Raw genomic sequence first — 26,778 nt, 5'->3', positions numbered from 1 at the left:
TACATGGAGCAGTAAAGTCACAGTAGCAGTCATAGAATTAGTGCTCTATGACTTTAACAGTAATGACTGAGAAATGAGTATGGGGAGGAGCTTTAAGAATAAACGTCTATGATCCTGAGGCACAGAATGCTTGAGGGAGCTTGCTATAAACTTCAGATGGGAATGCTTATGAATGTATAATCTCAGTATTCTCCCAGTTACTCTGGAAATATCAGATTCCAGCATGCGCAGATGAGTGGTAGAATGAGAGTGCTTTCTTCATAGAATTCTTCTATAGAGAGGTAACTTGTTATTACCCTGTTCTGTTTTAATCCTTAAATATCAAATTCTTATATAAAAYCATCTTCTAATTTCAGCAATAATTGGTGTATTCTAAATAAGTAGTAGATTGTGTAGATACTAAGTAAAGAAATTGGTAGTAATCAGTTGCTGAATGTTAGCCAACAGGGTGATTTCCAGATATGAATATACCAATTTCTTTCAGTACTGAAAGTGATTTCTAGATCAGGTTTCTTTAATTTTTTTCCTTTGAATGTTCCATGAATGAATTGTATGAATGTTCCAGGGACAGTAAACTAAAAGTATTTTAAGATATGATGATATTAGATTGCACATCTGTGAATGACAATAAAAAAGAGCCATTATGAAGTCAGGACTTGATAGCAGTGGAGGTGGTAGCTTTATTATTATTGATTTTAGTTGAACCAGAATCTGGCCCTTAAAAAATAAGTTGCTAGACTCCATTATCTTAATAAATGTATACTTGACTACCCTAGGAAAAAGAAACAATAGACTAGATCTTGCAGCTTGAATGAGCATGGTTAAACTGGTGTGCTCTAAGGCAGAGGGAGTTGGTCTGTGCTGTCAATGAGCTATGTAAGATGTTTAGATACCACACTGCTGTTTCATGGCATCCTAACAAAAGGTCACTTATAGAGTGCTCTGTGAGTCTGAAATTATTCCCCAAGACTTGAGGCTTGAGGCTTCATCCATTATGAACATGGCAAGCTTTAACTTGCCATGCTGGCTGTGTAGGCACTCTGTCATCATGTGGAGAGAAAATAATGTTTTCTACTCCTCTCACCCCTCATTAGWTTTTTTTTCTTTTGTTGTAGCTTTGTAAGGGGACAATTTTTCAACCATACTATTTTTTTTTACAAAGAATTATTTACATACTTTTTATCTTGTAGACTCAGGCTTGTAATGGACAATTATTCCTTTGCCAAAGGATGTAATTTTGTTGATTTTTACTAATAACATTAGTGGTGGTAGTGATGAGAGTTTAAAACATGTAACTTAACTCTTGGTCTCTGGAGGTGGGAGGCATGGGTGTGAGTGGACCTGGGTTTAGAAAGATGTAGAAGTCATACCTTTCTTTTCTGGGGACAACTATTCCTTACTTGGTGAAATTAAAATGGAAAATAGAGAGCTCTTTTCAGTGTAAGGAACAGATAAGTTTTAAGTGTAAGAGACAACTCCTGGACACTCTGGCCTGAGTGGAATGAAGTGTATACTCTTATCCTTAGTCAGGTATCTTAACTCTGAAGATGCTGTGAGTACTAAGAAATATTTCTTTGCTTAGTATTTACTATTTGTTTGAGATCCCATCCCCTTTGTCAAGCACAAATATTTTGTTTGTCTCATTCAGGCGTTTTACCATGTGCTTTGTAAAGAGCTGCCAATATAGCTGACTCTTCTTCATTCTGCTCTGGAGGCAAAGTGCTATCACGTTCTGCAGAAGATTGCAGAGCAGAAGACAAATAGGTCTTTTATTGAAACTACTGGTTCTTTGTTGTATCCTTGTTTTGTTATTAAGTAAAATCATTACTTTTTTGAACTGTGAAGTAGCTTTCTCTTACTCCAGTGTATATATGTGTAGATCTRCTACATGTGTACTGTAGCTGTGTGTGCATGTGTGTGTTTGTGTGKGTGTACCAGAGTAAGATTTTGTTTTGCTTCTACAGTCTAAGCGAYGTTACACGTTTGATAGATGTGAAGCACATTTTGGTATGTGTTACGAAAGATATTAATTACTTATTTTCATCCTATACAAACACAGCAAATTCTTACCTGGAAGCAGGAAATAAAGTGTATTTGATAAATGGCAAACTATTTTCTCGACAGTTAAAGAATGAGCACAGTGCTACAATGAATTACATTCAGTAATTGTCAGCTAATCTAGGAGCAAGAAACAGTTGCAAACTCTATGCTTTAGTTTAGGAAAACAATTAGAAAGATGGGGTACTTTTATTAGTTCAGAACATAGCATAGCTAAAGCTCTGACTGTAACTGTCAGAATGAGTGGTAGTGCTTAATGTCTTGTAAGTCTGCAATTCYGTTTCTTCATTGGGTCAGATGCTACTAGAGCTTTTCTTCCCTAACACGTGTATTTGTATTGATGGGTATGGTGGCACCTTTCTTAAAGCTTCCCCTCAGTCTTACTTTGACAGAGTTTCTAASATTTTTCATATGGTGATAGGTATCTCTAGAGGAGATTTGGGGCCATTTCTCTTCTTGCTCATGAGCGGTCTTAAATGTCTTTTKGGACCATTTGTGACCACATCATATTCTTCTGGAATCATAATAATAACTTGAATTATTTTTTTTTCTATTTAAATTAGCTACTAGAAATGAGGACCTCTAATACTGTATAAACTGCCAGCTCTGAAATGGTCTGTGAACTGTAATTTGGAAGTGTCTGGTAGAGRGGAACCTGTCATTTGTAGCTTGTTCATGTTGGGTTTATGTTACTGGTTTTATGGAAATGTTTTCTGACTTAAGTATTTTTGTCCGACTTTTATACCTGCTGTATAGGAAGGCATTTCTGTGGTCTCTTTTGTCTTAAATGTGGGTTGAATCTGGATTATTTTGCTTAGAGACTTTGGATAGCTGTGGGTGAGGCTGAGGCATCAAACTGGAAAACATTTTTTGAGTTGTTATGCCTTTTATTAGTGCTATAAGTTTGTTTGTTTGTTTTTCCTGCTTGTAAACATGTTGTGACTGCTGCAGAGAAGTTTGAGTATAACTGTTTAGCATAAACTGATTAGGGTTATTTACAAACCAAGGGAGAATGTTTGAGAGCGGATAATTCCACCCTGTTTTTCCTTACAGATCTTGTGGMATTCAGCTGGGCTGGGCTGGGCTGTGTCTGATGGACACAGGAGTATAATTATTGGATGGAAAGACATTCTTTTTGAGGCCAGTTTATCAATGACCACATGACTTCAAAATCTTAGGGGAGTATTAATATATGCATTCTGCAAGTAAAGTAACTGCTTATTAGAAAACTGAGTGAAGTTGCTTAATTCCTTCAGTGKTGCTGATTCCAGTAAACATTATCTSCACTGCATATTAAGGACAGGTATTCTTATTTTATTTTTCCGTATATATGTGGGTTTTCTTGTCTAGCCAGAGTTGTTATTATAGAACTAATAGGTTTGTTTTATCCTGTAGACACCTTGTTTGCTCCTCATGATRCGTACCAAAACAGCCCTCTTAAATTGAGGTCTAGCTTCCATATGCAGTAACTTTAAAGGCACCAGTCTTCCCAGTACTGACCTGTTGTTGTGACTGATATATACCGCTTTCTCTTCCCAGACTATAGAGGGAGCCTATACTCTTAGCATAAATGGAACAGCTACCTTCTGGACAGCTAAGGTTTGGTGAGATGAGTCTTACTGTGTTTAGTCCATTTTAAGAAAGGTCTTGAAATGAGACTGATGTTTTCTGTGTATATGTATCAGCTGGATATAGCTAAATATTTCTGCCTGACCTAGACTGTACTCTCTCTGGTTAGTTTATGATGTATTGTACTTGTTCAGTAAATGTGAAATTAAAAGGGGTTTGTGTTTTCTCTAGCTATGCAGCTGCTGCACTGTTGACTGAACACTTTTCAATATGTTTCCTGGTCAGTCACAATACATGAAATATGCAAGGATATTGTGTCCTTACAATTTTGAAACAAACTCATATCTTAAAGGCGTAGGCACCTCTGGGGAAACATTTGTATTTTGCAGTGTATTTCATGTGCATTGTCTGTGCCTTTCCTTTTCTGTTCTTTGGAAAAAGTGTTTCTGAAATAGCATCCTAAAAACCTCATCTACTGTACACTATCCCACAGGAAACTCTGGTTCTTTATTGTGACTTCCTGAAATGTTCACAACACCTACTGTGATGTCCTAAGCATCTTTAAAATGCTGGGATGCTGGCAATGGGGAAAAAAGTACATGCAAGTCTTCAGTCTCACTGAAGTCTACGGGARTTCTCTGCATAGCATTGGTGGGATTTGGTGAGACTAGGGGCAAACTTTGTCGAAGTGACAAAGATGTTTTTTAATCTGTTTGTTTTATAGAAACAGTCCAGGTAATACAATACAATGGTAAAAGGTGATTGCTTCAGTTGTATAGTCATGTGGTCAGATGTATTCCTGTAAGTAGAATGTATTTTTGAAAATAGGAGGTACTGGTGAACCTTTTAAAGAAAAGTAAGTCTCATTGGTTGCTTATAAGCATATTTACACTCTAGCAAAACAGACAAGCYGTAAAACAAAACAAAACAAAAATGCACGTGTGAAGAGCACCATGAGATGAGGAGAAAACAGAACTCTTGAAACAGTAGAATACAGCTTTGTTTATGTAAATATTTAGTGAGAGCTCTAGTAATTACAGAATAAAGTCCATAATKTTCTCTGGAGTTAGCAATACTGGACATAAATGATAGTTTTTTGCCATTCTAAAAAATKTTTTTGAAGCTTTGAGAAAATGTTATGAAAGTACACTGTGTAAACAAACATTTTTTTTTTAACTTAGGGAAGCTCATATATCTTGTACTTAAGGTTTCACAGTTAGACAACAATGAATATTTTGTTGTTTTTCAAGCTGAGATTTGTCGCATGTCTTAGTATTCTTACATGTGCCTTAGGGTAGGTAACTTGGCATTTTATATTCACATGTCTTAGTTACCTTTCTTAAAAGTGAAGCTTTGGCATCTATTTGGTCTAGYAGAGCTGATGAACATAGGCTTATTTCAATTTATGTCTCCAGGTAGCTGTTAGATAAGGAGGTTTCGAGATACATGCAGTGGAGCTAGGAATAGTCTCATTCATTCAGTACAACTTGGGTTTYTTGCTTGAGAAAGAAGTAAAATGTGTGTAAAACAGAGGTTATTATTCTGCATACTTTCCTCCTTCACAAGTTAGTTTATGACCTTTTATTRGTTTATTAGTTATGTTTCCAGTTCTTAAACTGGTGTTATGAGGAGATACATTTTAAACATYAAAATCATTTTTCTAAATAGTTTACTGAACTTCCCCCTCCCCTTCAAATGGACTATCAGTTAGCCTCCAGATGTGATACAAGGATGGATATTTATGATTCCAATGTGCCAAAAAAWATTCCTACCCTTTCATATATTAACAAAACACTAGCTTCTGTAGGCAATACAGTCCATATCAGCKTCAGAAAGAAGGGCTGCTTCATCTAGATAATAAATTCAGAGAACATTTTAAAGAAAGTTACGGGTACCCTTTAAACAAAGTCTGTTTTTAAGAAATACAACATAAAAAATAACATTTTTTAGTATTTCTCATAGATGCAGTTAATGCAAGGGAGAATACAACCTAATTTACAAACAAAAAAATTAGAAGTGTGTTCTTTGAGTGATCCTTTTGCTTTGATTACTAGGGTTTTTTTTTCCTGTTTATTGAAAGAATAATATGAAAAATCTGCTGAGGGATAATGTTAGCAAGAGAATGGCTATTTTCAAGGCAACTCTGTGGCTTCCTAAGGGATGATAGGTATTAAGGCTATCATACTGACAAAAGTCTAAATTTGTGAATCTACCTTCAAGACACRGTGCCATGTTTAGCTGCCAGCAAGCATACGTCCTAATGAGGCTGGCGAGAGCTTGTCCGCTTGTCTTTAACTAGCTGGCTGGAGTACTTTCATAAACGTTGTCTTGAAAGATGACCATGGCCCCGGTGCGTACCTGCGAAGAGGGTAAGACTCTCTGGTTGATCTCTGTGGAGGTATTCTAAAGTATTTGCTTAAACTGAATTCTTTTGGTTCAGGGAAAGATCTGTCTCCCAAATCCCATGTCTGAACTGTGGGACCAGGAGTATTTTCTAGCCCTTGGGTTCGTGATGAGTACTGCCGTCACGCTCTGGCTTCATGCCGACAAAGAGTCCGTGTTTGCATGATTTCCCAATCCCCATCTTGTTTCCTCATATTCCTCATGGTGAGTTGGGGGCAAAATCCAGCCCCAGAGGRCAAGGGAGGAGCTGCTGAGTGCTCCAGTGGGTTCCCTGGCTGCTGCCCTTGGTCTGACAGATTGGGGCTGCAAAGCTGTTGGTGGAGCCCCTCCTGCCTCATTTTGGATACAACTATAGTGTTTTTGAATGTCTTTGGTTATGACTGGTTTCTCTCTGTATAAAATTACTTATAAGGCTGAATTTTGACTTTTTCTTTATATGTTATAAAGATTATATTTATCAGGTTCTATGGTTGAATGTAGCTGGATACAGTAAAATACATAAACGTTTATAAAATAGCAACTCTAATGCTCTAATGAGCAGAGAGAGAGCTAAAAATATATTTGACCAGCTAGCTATAAGATAAGTTTGTAGTTCAAAAAGTCAGAAATAATTCTCCTACAGAAGTATTTTAAAATCTTAAAAACAAACAAACAAACAAAACCCCCACAATCACAGATCTAAACAGGTTCTCATCTTTGTATTGAGAAGTGCATCCCTGACAGCATACTAAACCTGGTGGTTCCTGGTGGTTAGGTTTCACAAGCCAATGACCCTCTGTAACTTTTTCTATTTGAAGGAAAATCTGCTGGTTACAGCTTGAACTGTGCTCCCTATGCGTGATGAACTGATAAACTTTTGTTTTGTTTTTATCTTTAATTTTACCCTGTCATGAAAGTTTTGGAAGTGGTCTGGCAACAAGTAAGAATGCATTTTTGCAAGATTTTATTATRTTGACTTTTCTCACAAGTTTAGTCTTTTGATAGCATTCTCCTCCTCCAAAACTTTTTTGGAGTGTTTTATTTTTAGTTCCCATTTTTATATATTGCTAGCAGAAGTATTTAATTACTATCAGAAACAATACATTTGATAATAACTCATAATCACATTTTTTTTCAGTTAAGTTAATTTACTTTGGGAGAGAAAAATATTGCGCTTATGTGTGTGCACAGTGCCTGGAACTGTAGGCCCCATTAATAGAGATTTCTAAGCGCAACAGAATACAAAATGTATAGAATTAAAAGTTCTGTAAGAAAACTCTAGCTTTATTAATGATAATATTTTAGTTTCTTTTTTTTTTCTCTTTTCATAGGGAATTTCCTTTTCCTCYCTTTACCACCATTCATATATACCATGTAATAATAGACTTTCCGTCAAAGCACTAGAAACCTTTTCAGGTAACATACAGTATAATTTGCTTCTCTCAAGAATTCTGCAGAAAATGTTGGCCAGTTGTACAGAGCCTTTTTTTCTCCCAATTTTGCTGGATTGTGTAGAAATGTTTGGTTGCTATGTTCTTCAGTGTTTATACCGTGCTCTCAGATTGTAAGATAGGAAACACCCGTATGGGAAAGTTGCGGTTCCTATTGCTGAGTGTCTCAGTTTCTCAATATGTAGAATAAATGAAGGACATTGTGCGATGATATTTGGCACAAAGACTCTTAACTGTACAGAGTACTAAGACTTCTGCGTTATTGGGGACATTAAGCTAAYATGTTGAAAGTTCAGAACAAACAAAAGGAAATTATTCTTCTCACAGCATGAAGGTAAGGTCTGAAGCTCCAGGCTACAGAATGCTGTAAGTTTCCATGAGGATAGACACAGTGGGTCCTTGATCCATGTGTTACTGGAGTCTGGATGAGGATTTGCGAAGTATCTCTGTATTGTCTTGTTCTTACACTATTGCTTAGGCTTCTGCTTTTAACCACATGTTGGACTTGGGAAACAGGGCTAGAGCAGTTTTTATAGTCTATGTCGGTATAGCTACTCTGGTGTTAGATTGTTCATTTCACTTTATGGTTTTTGATATATTTTTTTTTGGTCTCTTCTTCCTGGACCGTGAAGCTTGTGACTTCTTGCCCAGCTTCAGCTGTCTTTCACTCCTCTATGATTAATTGATTCACAAAAGTAATAACCAGAAAGAGATCTAGGAAAGCATTGATACAAAATAGAAAATCRTATATTAAAATCTTTTTCTATTCTGCAACCAGATGCTCAGAGTTGTAAGTGAGGATATGACAACAAGAGAAAGCAGTAGGAAAAAGATCATCCAAGTTTCTTTTTCCTTTTTCTTTTTTTTTTTATTTTTTTTGTGGCTCTGAGACTGGGTTGCTTGGTATTCATTTATATCATACCTATATCATCCCTGCCAGATTCCTTCCTTCATTCTGCGTATCTTTCTTCTGCACCAGAGCAAGGAATCTTCAGCATTTGTCTGCTTTAACAAGGACGTCATGGCTCAAGGAGGCTCCTTCAAGAAGCATCTTTATGGACACATATCCTACAATGAAAACCTAACAGCTGTAATAGTCGACCTAACTTTTAGTGTGTGACCACCCAGTGAGTTTAGATGCTGGGTTAAAAGCATAAATGAGGCATATAATGCAAGAAATATTTCAGTCTAAGTGACAAGGAGTCCAAAAGTCAGTTCACAAAACAGGTGGGTAGTTGGTTGTGAAAGCTGAAGAGAGCTTTGTGTTTGAAAACATGCCACTCTGAAGATAAATGTCTTTCTTTAGGATGGAGGGATGCTGCAGTCTCCATACAGACTTTGTAAACCTGAAACCTCTTTTGGTATTAGGTGCCTAAGCCCTTTTGTCAGTGATGGAGGTAGGGATCAAAGAGTGCCTGGAAGAAGTGGTTTTTATTCCCCTAATCACAATATTTCAGTGGCTAGACCACTCACCCAGTACTGCCCTGCAACCATTACCTTTCTGCCTGAAAAGATATACATCCTCTTTCTCTCCATTCCACCCTTAGCATGTTTTAGCCTTATATTCTTCAGCAGAGTGCTCTCATTCTTCCTTACTGAAGCAATTTTTATGGAATAATTAGATAAACCATTGTAGTGGAAAGGCAGAKTGAACATGACTTCCCACAACTTACATGAGTCTTTATCCCTGTTTCCATGAATATTTAAATATTTAGTATGAGGAATTCTGAGTAATTCTTCGATTTATTCACTGGAAAACATTACTTCTCTCCCTCCCAGGTGTGAGAGAGAAAAGGCATGCTATCAGTTCTTTGAGAGCACTCTTAACACTGTGTGTTTAGGCATGTGGATGGCTGCAAACTCCACCTACACAAGCTCTTCTTTCTTGTTAGACCTTGTTGCCCCTGTTAATGACTAGAAAGGTATAGGAGGGGAGCAAATGGTATGTAAAGGTGTGTTTAAAAGAATATGTTCTCTGCTCTTAAGATGAATGCTAGGTCATACATCTCTCAGATTCTGTGATCTTTCATAACTCTTACTCATTTGATCCTAATGTGGGTATATAAAATAGGGCAGGTGAATTGTTGCATAGGAGTGCCTTTTTTTTTTCCATTTCCCTATAAGAAGCTAGTTATCCCAGCTCCTCATAGGGTGTCTAGATCAGAGATGTAGAGGACATTGTGGATGCCTGAAGTTGAGATGAGTATCACCTAATGTATGTATGCTGCAGAGGCAGACATGCTAATCTGGTTGTTTTGGCTGTGTCTGCAAGGACGGGGTTAGTAGGTTGTACAACGTATTAGTCACAAATCCCTTCCTTCCTCACACTTCATCGCTTGCAAGGTGTGTTGTTTTGCAAAAATTCAGTCTCTCATAGGAAACTTTCAGCCTCATTTTGTGYGCAAAGCAGTGCTACTAAAGTTTGCTTGTTGCCATTAGCTGTTCTTGGGAAGACTCATACTCTCTCACTGCCAGAAGGATCTCTAAAAAGCGACCCAACAGTCTAACAGCATTCTGGTTTTGCGTCTTTGTTGATAAAGAAATARTGTGATGGCTTGTTAGGTGGGAGGCAGTTACATTTGCATGGTAGTGGCCACCAACCAAGGACATCATTCATTTTTCCACGATGGCTAAATCCTGTACAAGTGAACTGTAGAGTGGCTCTTTGGCGGGATGCCATAGACTAATCTTTTCAGTGGCATATTTCCTATATACTTTCCACATCTACTTCTTTGTGTTCTGTCCGCCTTGTAAACTCCCAGTGGAAGGCCAAAAGGACTAAACCTTTTTTTCTAATGTTTTATTTGCTCAGAGAAAGCAGCTTGACTTTGTTTAATTTCATTTAACATTTTTAAACAGTAGTATACCCTCGTTGCAAGGGAGAGGGTAATTGAACAAATTTCACATAGTTGTATGTTCTGGGTTTTTTTTTTTTTTTTTTTTTTTTTTTTTTTTTTTTTTTATTCCTAATCATCGGATTAATTCACATCTATACAAACTTGTTTAATGGTATACAGTGGCTCTGAAATAAAGAGGTGTAATAGCAAATGCATTAAATTAACCCTGGAAAAATGAGCATGTCTAGTTTCTTAATTTCAAATTTAAAGTGCCTATTTTCGTTATAATTGATATGGGAAATGCATTTCTGGATCAGCACTTTAGCTATAAATTCATTATAATGGCATTTGTAAGTTTAGTCCTTTATTTTCCACATAATTACATTTTAATGTTTRGTTATTCATACTACAAAATCTATGAGAACCTTGACAAAATGATATTGAAATGCAAATTATATCGAATTCTGAAATCAACTAAGCGTAGCCCTCACTGTCGTGTGTACATCTATTGTAGACTCGGTTGCTTATGCTGTAGTGAAAGATGACAGTGAAAATAATTATGATATGCGTGTAAATATATGGCATTAAATACAACTATCCTTGATTTTAGTATCTTTGGATGAAACCTGATACTTATTATGAATTGTGGGAATTTGTCCACACCACCAGCTGAACATTTTATTGTGTGTGTGTGTGTGTGCACTGGGGGGAAAAAAGAAAAAAAAAGTACTTGTAAGTGCTGACAGGCAGCATCTTTTTCAGATGATCTGGTGGTTTGTTTCCCACCTTAGAAGATAATATCTTTCTCCTTCTTTATATTAATGTAATTCAGTGCATCTTACCATTTTAACTGTTTCATCCAAGACTTAAAATTACTGTAAAGCTCATCTTAATGTAAGTAACCATATCCACAACATTTCTTTGAGGAAATTCAATAATTTTGTTACTGGTTGTGAAGAACCTATATTGACCTGGTACCCACTTATAAATTCATAAAACARCAAGAGCTTCCAAATAACATTCTGTACTGTTGCCTGGTGGAATAACAAACCAAAACAGTATAGTTAGTTAGTGGCAACATGTCTCAAATTCTGACTAACTATGACTTGTTTTGAAAAAARCAAAACAACCAAACAAAAACCCGAAAACATGTCATCTTAATTTCATGGTTTAACTTGTTTATCCCATCAAACCTGGAGGTATTTTGTTTTGGGTTCATATTTTTCATGGACTTTTAAACTGTTGCACCATACTGCTTTATGTTTTGCTGTGAAAAGTTGCTAGGGCAAATGTTTTACCTATGGTGATGGCCAAATGCTGCTTTATTTGGTATAATTAGTCTTACTGAAGGGAGTTCACATTCCCTGGAATGACTTGTGAAGACCTGTAGGTAAACACGAGTTGTTCTGTTATCCTTGGTAGAACTACTTGTGTGCTTAATACTAAGTGTATTATTAAGTAAATTGCGCAGTGATGGTCAGAGCTAAGTCAGGATTTGGCTCCTGCGGTATRTGCTGGGGAGCAGGAGGGCTGTGCTCTTACTGGGAAGTTGGGCTGTGTGTGTTTTCCCTGCATCTCTGCCTCCCATTAGAGAGAGTGACTTTGCAACGTGCTTGTATCCACGTGGGTAAGGAAGCACTTGGCGACTGCGGTTCAGACCATCTCCCACTGCTGTAGGTGCCACGTAGGCGCCAGGTTATCACCGCTAGGACGCGTGTTGCCTTTCCTTCCTYCTCACAGAGGTGGGGATGCCGCCTGCCTCCCTCCTCCGCTCCTTGCCTGATGCTGACTGTTCTTGGCACAGGGGAAGTGTTGCTGGGGCGCAGCGGCGTAATCCGTACATATGCTTGTAAACCTATCTCCCGTTGCATAGCTGGGCAGGTACGACGTGCCTAACTCGTGCGAACTGGTGGGTAGTTGGAGCCGTGCAGCTGCCCGGCTGGCTGGCCAGCTGGGGACGCTTGCTTTTTCGGGCTGGCCAGCTGCCTCGCCTGGAGCCATGCTTTGCCTCCAGGTGCCGGGGGCCGAAGGCATTTCCCTGTGGACGGGATTCGGTTGCTTGGGCTGTAGCGTCTAATGGCCTGGCCCGAAGCCTACAAATGTGGATGTTCTTAACCTTCAGATTCAGTTATATCAATAGGATTGCTCTTCCAGGAAAAGTTAGTTAGCGGGATCAGAGCCTTAATCGATTTGGCAGGCGACGTGGGGAGGGGAAGCAAAGGGACCAAGCCGTGGAGTGATTTGCCTGAAGTCACAACACAAGCCCGGAGCAGAGCGGGGTGTTCCGAGTCCAGCGCTTCATCCGCTCTGACGATCGCGCTGCCAGTTGAATAAATTTACTGGCTATGAATAACCAGCAACATGTTTTGCCATGAGCCACATGAATAGCTGTTTCTGTTTGTATGCTTGTAAGCAGATGAGAATTATTTTTAGGAATTAAGAAAATTCTTATTCGTTGCTTACTGACTWTGAAAATTAATAAGCGGACTGGATCTTCTTTATCTGCCTAACTGTTGTATTCTCTTCACGTATATTTAATGAGTCTGAGTCTTTAGTAGCTTTCTAGCAATTTTGATGTGTGTTTATTATCTGACCTATTCCACAAGAAGTGCTAATGGGATGAGATGACTTTAAGTCATTTGGGAAACAGCACTAATGATGGAAGTTTTCTTAATAGTACCAAAAACATTTAGAGGAAACCTCTGCATTGAAACAGTGTTATATTTTGTGTTTTGCTTTGTGTGCGCCTCTAGGGGATGATACTATCAAAAGGCATATTCATGACCCATATGAATTTTGTTTATCTAATCTATGACAGTAACACAAACAAGGATACATTGCTTTTATGTGGGGCTAAAGTACAAAGCTGAAATGACATAGATGTTAATGATATTAGATTATTAATATCAAAGATATTAGTGGATAAAGCAAAAATTAGCAGTGATATTGACATAAATTTTCTTATTTTATCTTCAGCATAAAACTTGCAATTTATTTCTTAAAAATAGGCTTTTTATGAAGCTGACACTAATAGTCTGTTTTATGTGGTAGCAGTAGATGCTTTCCCTTTCTTGATTTAAAGTTTATTCAAGACCTGATTCAAGCCTCATTGAGGCCAGAGAAAATTGCTTCACAATTGAAGATTACTTTTGGACTAGTTTAAGAGTATAGATCAGCACTGTAGACTCTTCGAGTGATATGTTCATCATAGAGGTGTCCTAGGCTGGTAGGCTTAGGCCGACAGTCCCTATCATCCCCCTGCAAAACTGTGAGATCTGGGTTCAGAAGTGCTTTGAAGCATGGACCACTTCACCTTCTCTGGTTTATTTCTGGCTGGAAAGTATCTGTTGTGGAGTCAAGGCAACAGCAAAATTACTCAAGTGCTAATAATCCTCACTAATGATCATCCTTGCCTGACATATTTCTTGAAAGTACGTGTTGGCATTCTTTGCATGTACAAAATCTTTCCCTCTGATTTCTCTGTTGGAGCTTTTCTTTTTTTTTCTTTCTTTTTTCTTTTTTTAAAAACTTTATTTGGCTTTTACCATTTTGTTGTTACTTTGATGGAGTGGTAACCTAAATTCAGTCAGCGAATTGGCCTCCTTTTGGAATAGAAAAGCAATAACACAAAATCACGATGTATCCTCAGTTGCTCACTTGTTTGCCAACATAAAGTGCAARCATCCTGCTTCCCTGAACAAAAGTTAGAACTACATGGCTTGTTAGGCAGTTCTCCCCCAAAAGACCGGTCTCTGCTCCCTTCTGAGAGCTGTCCATATTGCTGCTTGTTCTCCCACACAACCTTGCTGGATGATGCTCTCTGCCGAGGCAATAATTTTCTTTTGATTCCAAACTCCAGGTTTGAAGTTTACAAAACACTTTGGGGGCGTGGTTCCATGTTATGGGATCATCAGCATCCTCACCAGSTGGATTTACAGCTCACTACCAGCAAAAAAGGAGAAAGCTTGCTGACCTTCCATCCTTTCCAAGTCCTCCTCCTTCCATCCTGGCTTTCCTACTACTACCTCAGCTCCTTCCTCCTGTATGCACCTTCCCCTTCTGTCCTGTTGCCATTTTGGGGGCTCCCTTGGTTGCATCATAAGCCACTCAAGTTTTTAATTTGAAAAATAAAACAACAAAGCAATTTTTTTGAAGTTTAAATGGGTAGAATTGATTTACTATCTTATCTGAAAAGTAGCACCAAGTAAATTACAAGGAACWGGAAAGAGGGAGGAAGGTAACTTAGGGCAATGAGATGTTTTTCTTTTGATCTTGGCAAGCTATTAATTCATCTTAAGCTGTATTATGAAACCAAATCCTAAGTAACATCTCAATAAACTGATCATATAGCAGCTCTGATTGACTTTGATAGGACATATTCATTAAGTAAACCTTAGCTCTGAAAGATTAGATAGCAATTTGGTAATTCTCACATTCATGCCAAGGTATGTCAGCCATTGATTTTGTATAGTTTTGAAGAAAAGCTTTGTATTTATCAGAAGCTTATATGTATTAAAACTTGCTGATAAAAATACTATAATTCCTTTGACATCTAAGTTTCCTCTATAATTTCATACTTGGCTTTTAAGGTCTCAAAATAATTAATAATATACATGAATAATGGTTTATACATTCTTAATCTTATATCCCTACCATGACAAAGCACTAGCCAAAATTAGTAGGTTATGTCCTTTACAGACCTTTCAGAATAAAAACGCTACTTCCCAAAGTGTTTCAAGTAATTTTTTGAGAACTTTTGCAATCCATTTTCAAACTAGAGTTTTCACCTAACTTGCAAGCTTGGGGTCATCAAGAAATATCAATAAATTGCTATGAACTATTAAATGAATGAGACACTGTTAATAGCGCTTGACATGATAATGTTGCAGCCAGAGATTATATCAGGATATGACACTCTGTTGGCATCTTTCAAAATGAGATGTCATTTTTTTTTTATTATTATTATTTAAAATTTTCAAACTGTTGAGTGTTTTGATCACTTTTGTTTATGCATTTCTGCTTTTTAAATATTATAGCAAACTGGAAAAAATCTATATGAAAAACAAAGTGCTACGGAAATATGATTTTTTAATGATCATGTTAACAAACCATCTTAATGTTGCGAGTTAATCAATATGACCACGTCACATTTTCCATTAATTCTTTGCAGTAAAAAAGTACAAAGTGGATTAGCTGAGTTCTTTAAAATAGGATAGGTTGCTTTATAATCAACTGTGTAATTCACCCTGACTTTTCAAAGCAGCTTTATAGACCATGACCTGGAGAGGATTCCTTCTGTTTGCTCACATACCTGCTTTTTTACTTTATGGAATAATAGTTATTTAGTAAATCAGATAGCTAAATTAGAAGGTTACACCCTTATATACCCTGCTTGTATTTTTTTAGAAGAATCTTTTCCTCAGTACAAAACCATTTGAAGAAACTCTTGCTTGTAACGTGTGGAGGTGGACAGTGTTTGATAACACCAAGGCAAAAAAACAGTTGTATTGGTACCTGCTTTCTGTGATGTCTTTTTCCGTGCTATTGATACAAGCCAATGATGGTCACAAATTGAACTTGGGAGGGGGGGTTTAGGTTTCCTAACTGTCTCCCCTGTCTTGCTAGTTTGAAGGACAGCAGCCAGAAGGTTCTCTAGAAATGAAATTCTATTTGATTGGGGAGAACTCCCTTTATTCCCTTTGTAAGGCTTATGATGTATGCAAATATAAAGCAGTTATTCCATAGCTTTTTTTATAAAACCCATCTGAATTTTTGTATTGTTTAAATCTTCAGTAAGATTTTTGTTGCAGCTTTTATTGACTTTCTTTCATTTTTCTTTTCAGAGTGAAGGAGTTAGTTTTATCACCATGACCTCAAACAACAAGAGTACAACATTCAAAGAAGCTGCTCGGCATTTTTTTTTTTTTAACTGAAGCTGCTTAAGGTTTACTTTTTGTTGTTGTTGTTGTTGGTCCGGATAGTTAACTTTCAAACTGTTGTGGACTAAGCTGTACAACAAGTCTGCAAGGAAGGGAAAACAACCTGCCTAACTCATTACCTGTCGTTGGCATCTACAGTACCGTTTTGCTGCTGTTTTGACAGAAGTTCAAGATATTCTTTAGCTAGTTGGAACTTTTCTGCYGGCCTCTTTAACTACTGGCCAATGCCTTCATTTCCTTTTTCTGCAAAGACAAAGTGTATTTATTCTTCGGCATATTAGGAGATTCTGTAACACCTGCTGAAGCAGCAAAATCTGGTATTTACTGGCATAATTTCAAGCCTATCACAGTACTACCTCAGTTCAAAGTAAAGCCGGATTTGCAGTGTCGGTGTGCAACAGGACCTCCTGTATCTCTGTGCTGAGTCTCTCTCAAGAACGGTCATCAGCCTTACTGAACTTCTAACGCGTACAGCTGCTGGGTGGTTCTGAATCCCTAGCTGCAGTGTTTACTTATCAGACAAAGCCCAGCCTGGGCACTAAAAAGTCTAAAATAAGATAAAACTGTGCATCAGATTTGGACGAAGGATTCAGAATAATTAAAATGTGTAACTTAAGCAACATAAGTTAAAAACATCAAACTTTATTGGGGGTATCTCTCTTTACCTTTGACACACTTCTTTTATCCTCTCTATGTAGGTGTTTATGTAGGTACTTCAGATTGCAAAAGCCTTTTCTCCTATTTACAAGCTCACTTTTGTCAGCTAACCCTGTTCTTAGCTGCATTTCTTGTAACCAAAAATCCACGCAGGCATGCTAGGAATGCAGGGATGATAATGGGTATTGGACAGATTGAAGTGCTACTGTTAACACAGTATTATCTTGCCATCTAGAAAGTCCTGATACTTGCCTTCTACCAGAGAAGCGTCATTGCAGCTACAGGCATTATTACAGGGGAAAGAAGAAAGATTGCAGTCACTTATCCAGACTTCTTTTCAAGATTACCCATGTGTCGTGTCACCTTTCCTGTGTTCTGAAAATACAGCTGATAACAGCGGCTATTGTCACAAATGTCATATACAACTGTTGCACCAGACTAGCAGAATGTCATGTCACCTAGCTTCTCCTTTGGTAAATTTGTTGAAGAGTTCATATACATATTTTAAGGGTACCTCCCCAGTGCCTGCTCTGATAGTCATGTAAGTATTGCTAGGTTATGTGAGATTTTTTTTTTTTTTTTTTGAAATTGTTGTGCTAGATGGAACCTGTACATCACTCTTAACAATACATTATCTTCTGGGATTATTTTTTTTTCTATGAGGAAGACGAGAGTCAATGTCTTAGAAATACAATGAATGGCAATGCAGTCTTCCTGCTTACATGCTCAATTTTTAGAACTGAGGATTGTATTACAAGACAAAGATGAATGTAAACTAATTCCTTCCCTACCCCATGGCACACTTGATTTTTCAGTGTAATTTTCTGGGGTTTTAAATCACAGCAATGCGTAGGCTGTACAATATTAGATCTAAAAATCAATTTAAATATCTAATTTATCTGTTTGGGCTTTGTTTTTTCTATATATATAGCACTGTAAAAGGTTCTAAAACATTCTAAAATGCTGCTTGTTCAGTTCTGGAACTAGAAAAACAAACACAGTTGCTGACTTTTTTTTGTCAGCTCCCTCCCCCCTCTTCCCACCACAAACACAGTAGCACTGAATGTGGTACCTGCTGAATACAGTGTTTTAACTTCTATTTTGAAGTAGCCCTCGGTACCAATTATGGAATCATGCCACTAAAACAAATGGCTATTATGCATACAGCAACTTCAAAACAAAAACTTGACAATGTAGTCAATTCTTCTCTATCCTGTATATTTCACAAAGGCATATGCAATACTTACATTCTTAATTTAGTTTACAGAATGGAACCAAAATGTATAAATGTTATGTTTGCTAAAACTTCACAATGTATATTGGGTCTTTGTACATTTTGCCTGACTTACCTTAAATTTAAAATATTTTTTGCTATATAACCAGTTATTAAGCAGTGTTTTCTTTATGGGTACGTATTGTTTCTGGATATCAAGATGTTAAATATATTTCTTGCTATTGTGATATGACAAGAGACTTAACTTATCTTGCTGTGTCTTCCAATGTACACGCTGTATATAAGGATAAATGTGATGCTGCTGGAGACCAGAATAAATGGAACTAGAGTAGTGTATTGTATTTAGTCTGTATTGATCATGGATGCTCTCCTTAATAGCCATATGCAATAAAATACATTATTTATGAAAGGAGTAAAGTATTTGTGTGCCTGTTTTCTCTAGGGGTGGTTGGGTTTTTTTGGTTGTTGGTATAAAATCAGTTTATTCTTTTCCCTTTGAACTGAAACACTTTAAGTGAAATCTTAGCTGTTCTGCAGATCCTTACTTTTTTTCCTTATAACACTCCTGAAAATCAGGCAATCACTTTTAATTTTTTTTTTTAAGAATTAAAAAGTCAGTATTATAAAGGCACAGCTTATACGTTTAAGGAAAAAACCAAGACCAAATTCTGTTCTTAGTTATTAATTCCAGCTCAAAAAACTTTCATCCCAATGGAGAGTGAAAAACTGTGGGAGTCCTTCCAGGAGTTTGTTTAGAGGAACAGAGCTGACTTGCCTTTCATACTGTGTAGTCATTTACACTGGTACAAAGTGAAGGGGAACCTAATACCCTACCTAGAACTAGTCTTTACCTGCTGGCTTTCGTGCAGAGCCTTTGGGACCCGGGGAACACTATAGCYTAATCTGCTTTCAGTCAGTAGGAGCGTTCACTGTACCCGTGTAAATGACCCACGTAAGGGTCATTTACTTATGAGAGGAAATTGCAGTTATTTCATACACAGAAGCAGACCCCTCAGGAAGTAACCAGAGTCAGAGATCTGTTACATTACTCTATATACGTTGTTCCCGCGAGACAGGTGCTGTCCTTAACAGCTCACCAATTGTAGAGACATGTTTCTAAGGGCCTTGAACATGACTATAAAAATCACATCAGCTGCTGTAACACAAAGCACCTAATCTATGAACTTTCCACAGCAAACAAACCCTTACTGAGGAACATGAGTTCCTGGTATGCCTTGTTTTCCTTCAGTGTCATAAGTAAACATTATGGCCATGGAGCATGCTCTGAAAGTCAGTGAATCAGACTACTTCGTGTGYGGGGTGGGCAGTAGGTTCCAAAAAAATCTGATGTCCCTTTTATAGCACAGTCCTGCTGAGATCTCCTTCRCTTAAGCAGAGGAGTAGCTGAACAATGCACCTTTGTGCAGCGTACACGAGACCTGCTGGCACAGGAGGAGACCTGATCTCTTAATGTAGCACATTCAAAGTTATTTGGAATGAAATTCAATCTTTGGGCATGTTTTTTTACATTTTCTTGGAAACGTCTACCACTAAGTGGGCTGGTACCTTCATGGTTACCTTGCRTTTGGGGGAGGGTATGAAAGGTCATACAACTTTGTCTTAAAAGCACAAAAGCTTGAATCGTTCTGGCAAACTTGGGTTCTTTCTCTGAATGTGGCTTGAATTGAAAGAGTGGGCTTGTCTGTTGCTGCAGTAGGATCATCCTGTGGCCACTGGAATGTCAATATAAGCCACAGAATGAAAACATAAATCACAAATAATGAATATGCTGCCCAAGGGAGAACATCCAGTTCCTTTTTTTTTCCATCTGTCACCACTATCTCAGCTGTAGATTGAGCTAAGGGAAACAAAATGGGACCCTGTGGATCTCACAGTGCCTACATCCTTAAAGAGACAGAGCACCTCAGTTGCTTTAGTTTTTGAGATGGCTTTGGAGAAATACTTAGAACAATCTGAAAGTATCCTGTCCCTGTCTGTTGTCAATAGGTGTGTGAGTGATACGTTATGTTACCATAGAAAGGACTCTGTTCGGTAAGACATACAGAAATCCAGCGTCAAAGTCTCTAGTRTGTTTGATTTTTGATGATCGTAGTGTAGAGGAAACCTTTAGATAATCAGCCCATCCACAGCGCAATTTTGAGTGACTGAGGCTGCTTCCAAACTGAGCAACATCTGTGCTGACCTTATGTTCTGTCCTGAAAGATAATGGGAGGAAGAGAAGGGTTCAGATCTCAGGTATATTCATTCTATTCACATTTGGGAGTATTCTGAGTAAGGAAAYGTGGCTCACTTGGCTCAGTCTCTGCCCCTGAAGAGCCATTGGTGAATAGCATGAAGGGAGCAGATTTGGCCAGAGATGCAGGTCTTCATGCTCTGTGGGAAGCGAGTCACCTACCAAATATTTTGTGCACCTCCACTGCTTCAGTCAGATTCGTGTTTCTTTATTATTATGATGTGTTCAACCTATGTATCAGACTAAACATGTATTTCATACTGTTAAAATGAGGGATAGGGAAACTATGGCCCATGGGGGATGGATATGACCCATAATATTGTTTCGTATGAGCCACAGCTTCGTAATTTTTTTGCTGTTATTATTATGCAACACAGTAACATGTTAAATGTGTGGCTGGCAGAAGTTTTTTTGACTCTTCACATCATAAAAATGAATCAGTAAATAATGAACTGATTTTAAAAGCTATGTTTAGAAGATGAGGAGTCCTGCTGAAAAAATACTAGCTCTTACATGAAGAAGAAGATATAAACATCAGGCTATGTTATATATTTTAAACAGAGGAGGCAGAGAATGGAATTAAACACACCTTGATATTAGACACATCCATTAATATGAATATCAGGGAGTCTAGATAAACAAATAGGATTCCTTTATTTGGAATCATGCTTGTTGGAGATGGACTGGTGAAATGAAATTCCCACTTTAGCGGGAATTAAACATTAGAATAATATCCTGTCTCAACCTCTGGGATTTCTGCTACTTCTCCTAAAATTAGCTCCTTCTCATTAAGTAAGGATCTTGTCTGAAAATGTGGGTGTATCTGACAGTGCAGTTATTACTTCCTTATTCATTCGTTTACCTGGATAAGCTTTATTACAGGTGAACATGTAGGCTCACTGTTCTACTTTGGATAACTCTGACAATGGGGGTTTTGCCTAAGCAAGAGGGTCCAGACTGAGATCTTGCAACATGGTGTAGATTTTCCTAAAGCAAGTGTCCTTATGTGTACCCTTAATTCAAAATATAAGATCAAATGGTGAGACTTGTGTATAAAGAAACATCTCAAACCAGAATATTTTTGTGTGAAAAATTTGACATTAAAACAGCAGAGTTTGTATTAATTAATGTCCTAATGCCCCTAATTCCTGAAAGAAGCAGACAGACAAACTCCCTTCATGCAGATATGATKGCTTTTTGGATGAGGCTGTGTACTAAATGACTGTGCAAAAGTCTCACAGATGTTCCCTGTAAGGTCTCCAAAGTATAATCAGAAGTTGTGGTGCTACAACACACTGCAATCCTATTTGACAGAACAGCTACACCTGGGGAAGAAAAAAAAATCATTAAAATTTCTGTAACATCAACTGGCAATTGACCTGATTTAGAAGCAAACGCTGAAGAAAACTGAACYAGTGAGATTGGTCAATTAAAACTCAGGTCATTTGCTCAAGAGTTATCCAGTTATAATCATTGAATGTCATGATTTACCCCCTTCCTCCTCCCCCAAAAAACCCAAAACCACAGCGTGACTGACTTCTCTCAGGGTCACAGTCATTTCCTATCAGGACACAGGCACCTTCAGGAAGACGAATCCTTCCCGCGTGTTACAGGACAACAGTCATGCCAGTGGGACGGCGAGGGCTGAGGTGCACAGCGCGGCTCGTGCCTCCGTGCTGGGGCTGGTTGACCTGGCAGAGCAGCTGGTTCYGATCAAACCCTCGGGCAAGTGTTGTCATCCTAAAAAAGGACCAGAACTCGCAGGATGGTGTATTATGTCATTTCTTCAGCRGTATGATAAAAATACCTGCCATAGCTGATATAAATGCATATATGCTATAAACAAGCTGTGCAGATAAGGGAGGAATAAAGAATACAGCAACTACACCATCATATCTATCATTTTACTTAATCTTTCCTGATGATAACTGTGAAGTATTTACTCCGTTCCTACAGAGCAGTACTTACCTCAAATTATCCTGCGTTTGCTATGGGATAAGAGCATAAACACAAGTTAGCTATCATGGTGTATAGCCAGGGAGGTAGCTCACCCTGAGCTCACCCATAGGTGATCACCCTGATCGCCTGCAAGTACCCACCAATTGCCCTTTTAATGCTGCCAATTTGCAGTATAAATATCACAAGCTGTTGCACAAAGATAAGCCTTGGGGCCACAGTCTTGGTGGCYGCAGATTAGGGAGGTGCCACTGTTGCAGTCATGATTATTTACTACAACTGAAGGTCTGACTCACAGGTATTTGGAAGGTTGTTTGAGTGTTTTGATATAAATATTTTTTCAGCCCTTATGTCCTCTGAAGGCCCTTTGTGTTGTGGTATAAGTTTGACAAAGATGTCTTTGAGCAATACCTCAAGAAATGCAATTATAGTCAGTTATTTATCATGTCTATCAAACTATTGTATATAAATATCTTGATTTTTAAGTGGGATACACTCAGACTTTTTTTTTTTTTTTTTTTTTTTTTTTTTTTTTTTTTTAGAATGCCAGACCTCACAATGACTTCCCATTTTCTCAAGGCTAAACTGTTTTTAAATTACATTTTTTTTGTTCTTGTTCAATGTGTCTATGCAAGAAGCAGAGAGGAATTTCCATGGCCAATCTACGCTTTTAGTTAATGAATCAATAAAGCAATCCAATATTAATTTCAGCTCTAGATAAATGRATGTTTCTCCAAGGATTTCAGCAGAGTAAAGGTTAAAATTTTGTTTTATTTATCTAAAAAACAAATATTGAAGTAATTCGACTTTGAGTAGTCTTGTCTTGGTAACAGACTGACAAAAGTGGAATAATATTTTTGCTTTCTAACTTTGACACAGTATGATTAATATCCCAGGCCTGGATTCTTTATTGTTATTATTATTATTATTTATGAATAATGATTTTAATATTTCACAGGAAACACTTGGACAATATACATTTTACTACTTTATTGACTTTGTCTGTATTTCTCAGAAGTCAACAGACCTCAGGATTTTTCTGTTCTAAAGAAATAAAGAATGAGATTTGTAATTGAGCAGCTGTAGTCCAGTGCCTTCAAAAATAGAATAGCTGTACTGTGAAGAAGTTCAAGATACCATAATTTTCAGTTTGTAAACCCACTCTTTTCTCGTTTAACAAGAACGTTTGATGTCTGATGTACCAGGAGGACTGCATTGCCCAGTTACATCTGTGATCTTCACTGTTCATTTGCAGAATGGCAGATTAACGAGGGGATCACATCCAGGGATCATGGTTGGAAGAACCTCTTTATGTTTGGACTTGCCTTTAGACCCTCCAGACTGTCCTACTAGAAATTGTAAATTCCGGCAATTTTGTTGTTTGTAGACTGTGATTTTTCTCAGTTTGGCATATCGAGTAGCTGTGTATCTTCTCAGTGCTGGGAGATGTATCATCATTTTGTGGATAAAGTTCTCCCATGCTGTTCAACTAAACTCTCCAGTTCTCTCCTACAGAGGAAGCTTTTTTTTTTTTTTTTTTTTTTAATCAATCGATACTGTACTAAGTGCCTAATTAATTATGCTGGATACTACACAAGTAATCTCCAGTTTGTGTGTGGTCAGATATAGCTTGACAGCTGTCAGTACACAGATTGCCATGTACTGGGGGGGTTGTTTAGTTAGTTAGTTTGCCATTAGTGGGTCACTATTGTAGTTGTCTTCTAACACAGAAAATCCGCAAGGAGAAGAGATTGTTACATGAATGAACAAAGAAATTTAAAAGAGATCTCTGATTTTTGACAGCTACTGAAGATTTCATCTCCCTGCCTCAGAACTTAAACTGCACCTCTATTAGCGCACTCATTTAAATGGTCCCATTAATCGGTGTGACTGAGACTTAGTGAGGGAGAGCACTCCGCAAAGCTCTTTTTGAACTGCTGTCTTAACGCATTAATTTGCAAGGTGGCTCCAGAATGTGACTGATCTGAGGAAAAGAAAATGGAGACTTTTCATACTTCCTTTTGTATCCCTTTTTTTCTTTTTCTTTCTTTTTTTTTTCTCTCCCCCTCCCCCCCCCCGGAGACTTCCAAGAGAAGTGCATCCTTACCCACGCAGCCCCGTGGCCTTTGCCAGGGCAAGAGAGGCATCCTGGAGGTATCTGAGCGCATTCCTCAAAGGAGGCTGCGGAGGGAAAGCGGCCGCTTCCAGCTCTTCCTCTCCGGCGGAGAGCAAAGGCAAGGCTGCCCGGAGAGCTTCCCCTGCTGCGTGCAGCTCCCSGGCAGGTCACTTGCTGCTAATGTGTGTGTGGCACAGCAATCGTTCGGATAGTGTCTGCCTCATTTACAGCACTAAAGAGGCTTTATCAGCTGCTTTGCTGTGCTTTCTGGGATCCCCTGCTTGATTTCAATGTATTCCTCCCTGGCAAGAAACCAGTATTTTGTTTACCTCTTAAAGGAAGATTCATTAATATGTTTTTCCTGTTCTGGTTTATTTGTGTCATTTACCCTRTGTAGGCAATTTTGCTTTCCCAATACATTTTTGTCTGGAAGTGGGGGAGGTTTGTTTTTATCATTGATATATYGGTGAGTTAAGTAATTGTTTGCAAAATGAACCACATACTGTTTGTGGTTTAAGGATTTTTTAAGTTTCTAAGCCAAGTTTTGCTTACTGTTATTTTTATGCAACTGCACTGAAGTCAATAGAATTGCTTAGTTATAACTGAGAATGGTATTAAGCCCACTGTAATTGTTCCTTCATACTTCTTCTTGAGCCTTGTTTACTTGGGTATATTTATGTGATATATCCACCACTGCTAGAACTGATGGTCCTACAAGAGGGCTAGATCCACTGTGAACATCAGCAAAGCTGGGGCGACGTACTGCTGAACTGCTAAGATAAAACATTTCGAGAAATTTAAAAGAAACAATGCTGGAAATCTCAGTCTGCTTTAATGCTTACACTACTGCCATAGCTGATGGTGGTGTTTTAGCAAAGACAAAAGATTTAGATTTTTGTCTGTGTAGATAAGGCCTGACAGACTGATCGGACAAAGTGGTGAGAAAGTAATTTCACAGCTTTTATTGCACTATCTTTCCTACAAAGGGTGTAACTTTTTTATATCTTTAAATTGTGAAATGACAATGAAGATAGCAGGACAATCCTTTTGGTTATATGCACCAAGAGAATTTTCAAGTTCTCAGTGACTGTTTTTTGTGTTCTGTGAGGGGTTGTGAAATGAGAAGATGTAAAGATTGGCTTTGCTTACAGTGGATATAGAGYTGTTTTTAGGGCAGGGAAGTAATGCCTGGGGCAACGCACCACACAGCAAAGGGCAACTTGTAGCTATCTGGGCTTGGAGAGTCAGTCAGGTGGACAGGAATCTGTGAGGCCAGATGCCCAACATATTGCAAGGGCTTACAATGACTCTCACGTGGTTATTTAAGACGAGGAGTTCATACAAAGCAAGAAGAGTAGCACAAGCTATTCCCTTCTTCATATCTCAGAGCTTAATTAAGTTTTTCCTCCAAGCTGTCATTTGAAGAAGAAATTATTTTAATCATGTAATCAAATACATTCAAGATTAGATTGAGAGAAGGAACTAGTGAATAAATTTTGCAAGACAGATCCTTTAAGTTCAGAGCCACTCTGTCGGTAAATGGCTGTGATCAGTTTTCTCTTCCCATAAAGACATAGTACTGGGACTTGAAAGATTTATATTAAATACATCTCCTCATTTCAGGACAGAAAAAGCTTGATTGATTAGCTCTGTCAAAGAAAGGAAATGCTTCTCTAATTAACACCCAAATTTGCTTTCTTTTCAGGTAAATCCTTATACACTGCAACATAATGATCTTTTATTATATAATCTCGTCCTCTTTTGCTAGGTCAGTGGGTCAGAGTTGATAATGTAACAATATTTTCTACCTGCCTTGTGACCAAATGAGGAAAATTTTAAAACAATTTTCCAAATTCTCTGTTCACAAAATAGACATTTTCTAAATAACTATAACATCTCGTTGTCTATTTGACTATCTATGTTTCAAGTTTAAAAACTGTTTCCTTGGTAACTAGACTTCCTAGTCTAGTCTACCCACATAATACATGCAGAGGCTACTATGTATTGTCCAAAGGTTATTGATCTGTTTWGCAAAAATATTTAATATTTTAGGTTGTTGTATGAATTTTAAAGGGTTTCTGAGAGACAAAAGATAACATTTCTCTCCTGTTTCCCTTCCCCATATAAAAAGAGAATCTTCTCATGTGATCCTGAAAGGTATTGTAACGGGAGACGGCACAGTCCCTTAGCTAGGGGAAACTCATTCTTCCGCGTGACTCTCCTCTCCATTACAATTTTGTCCTAAATTCCTCAGAAATATTGTCAACTGTAACACCATTTTACTGTACTTTTTCTGTTTACGAATGCTGCTATTACAAAAGACAT

At 37.8% G+C, this 26,778-nt stretch overlaps 1 protein-coding gene across 1 annotated transcript in view; it reads left to right on the top strand.

Moving 5' to 3' along the window:
* IRS2 (insulin receptor substrate 2) overlaps positions 1-18,544 on the top strand; it is a 32,046-nt gene extending 13,502 nt beyond the window's left edge. The window contains exon 2 of the mRNA XM_085318129.1: positions 16,141-18,544. Within this exon, the coding sequence (XP_085174255.1) occupies positions 16,141-16,145 (5 nt within the window). The 3' untranslated portion in view covers positions 16,146-18,544. The remainder of the gene's footprint in view (positions 1-16,140) is intronic.
* Positions 18,545-26,778: the final 8,234 nt, after the last annotated feature.

This window comes from Rhea americana, unplaced genomic scaffold (genome assembly GCF_003343005.1).
Source record: "Rhea americana isolate MKP2758 unplaced genomic scaffold, rheAme1 scaffold_52, whole genome shotgun sequence".
In the NCBI taxonomy this organism is placed as follows: Eukaryota; Metazoa; Chordata; class Aves; order Rheiformes; family Rheidae; genus Rhea; species Rhea americana.
Note: the sequence above shows the minus strand (reverse complement) of the source record. Positions and strands in the feature narration are given on the sequence as shown.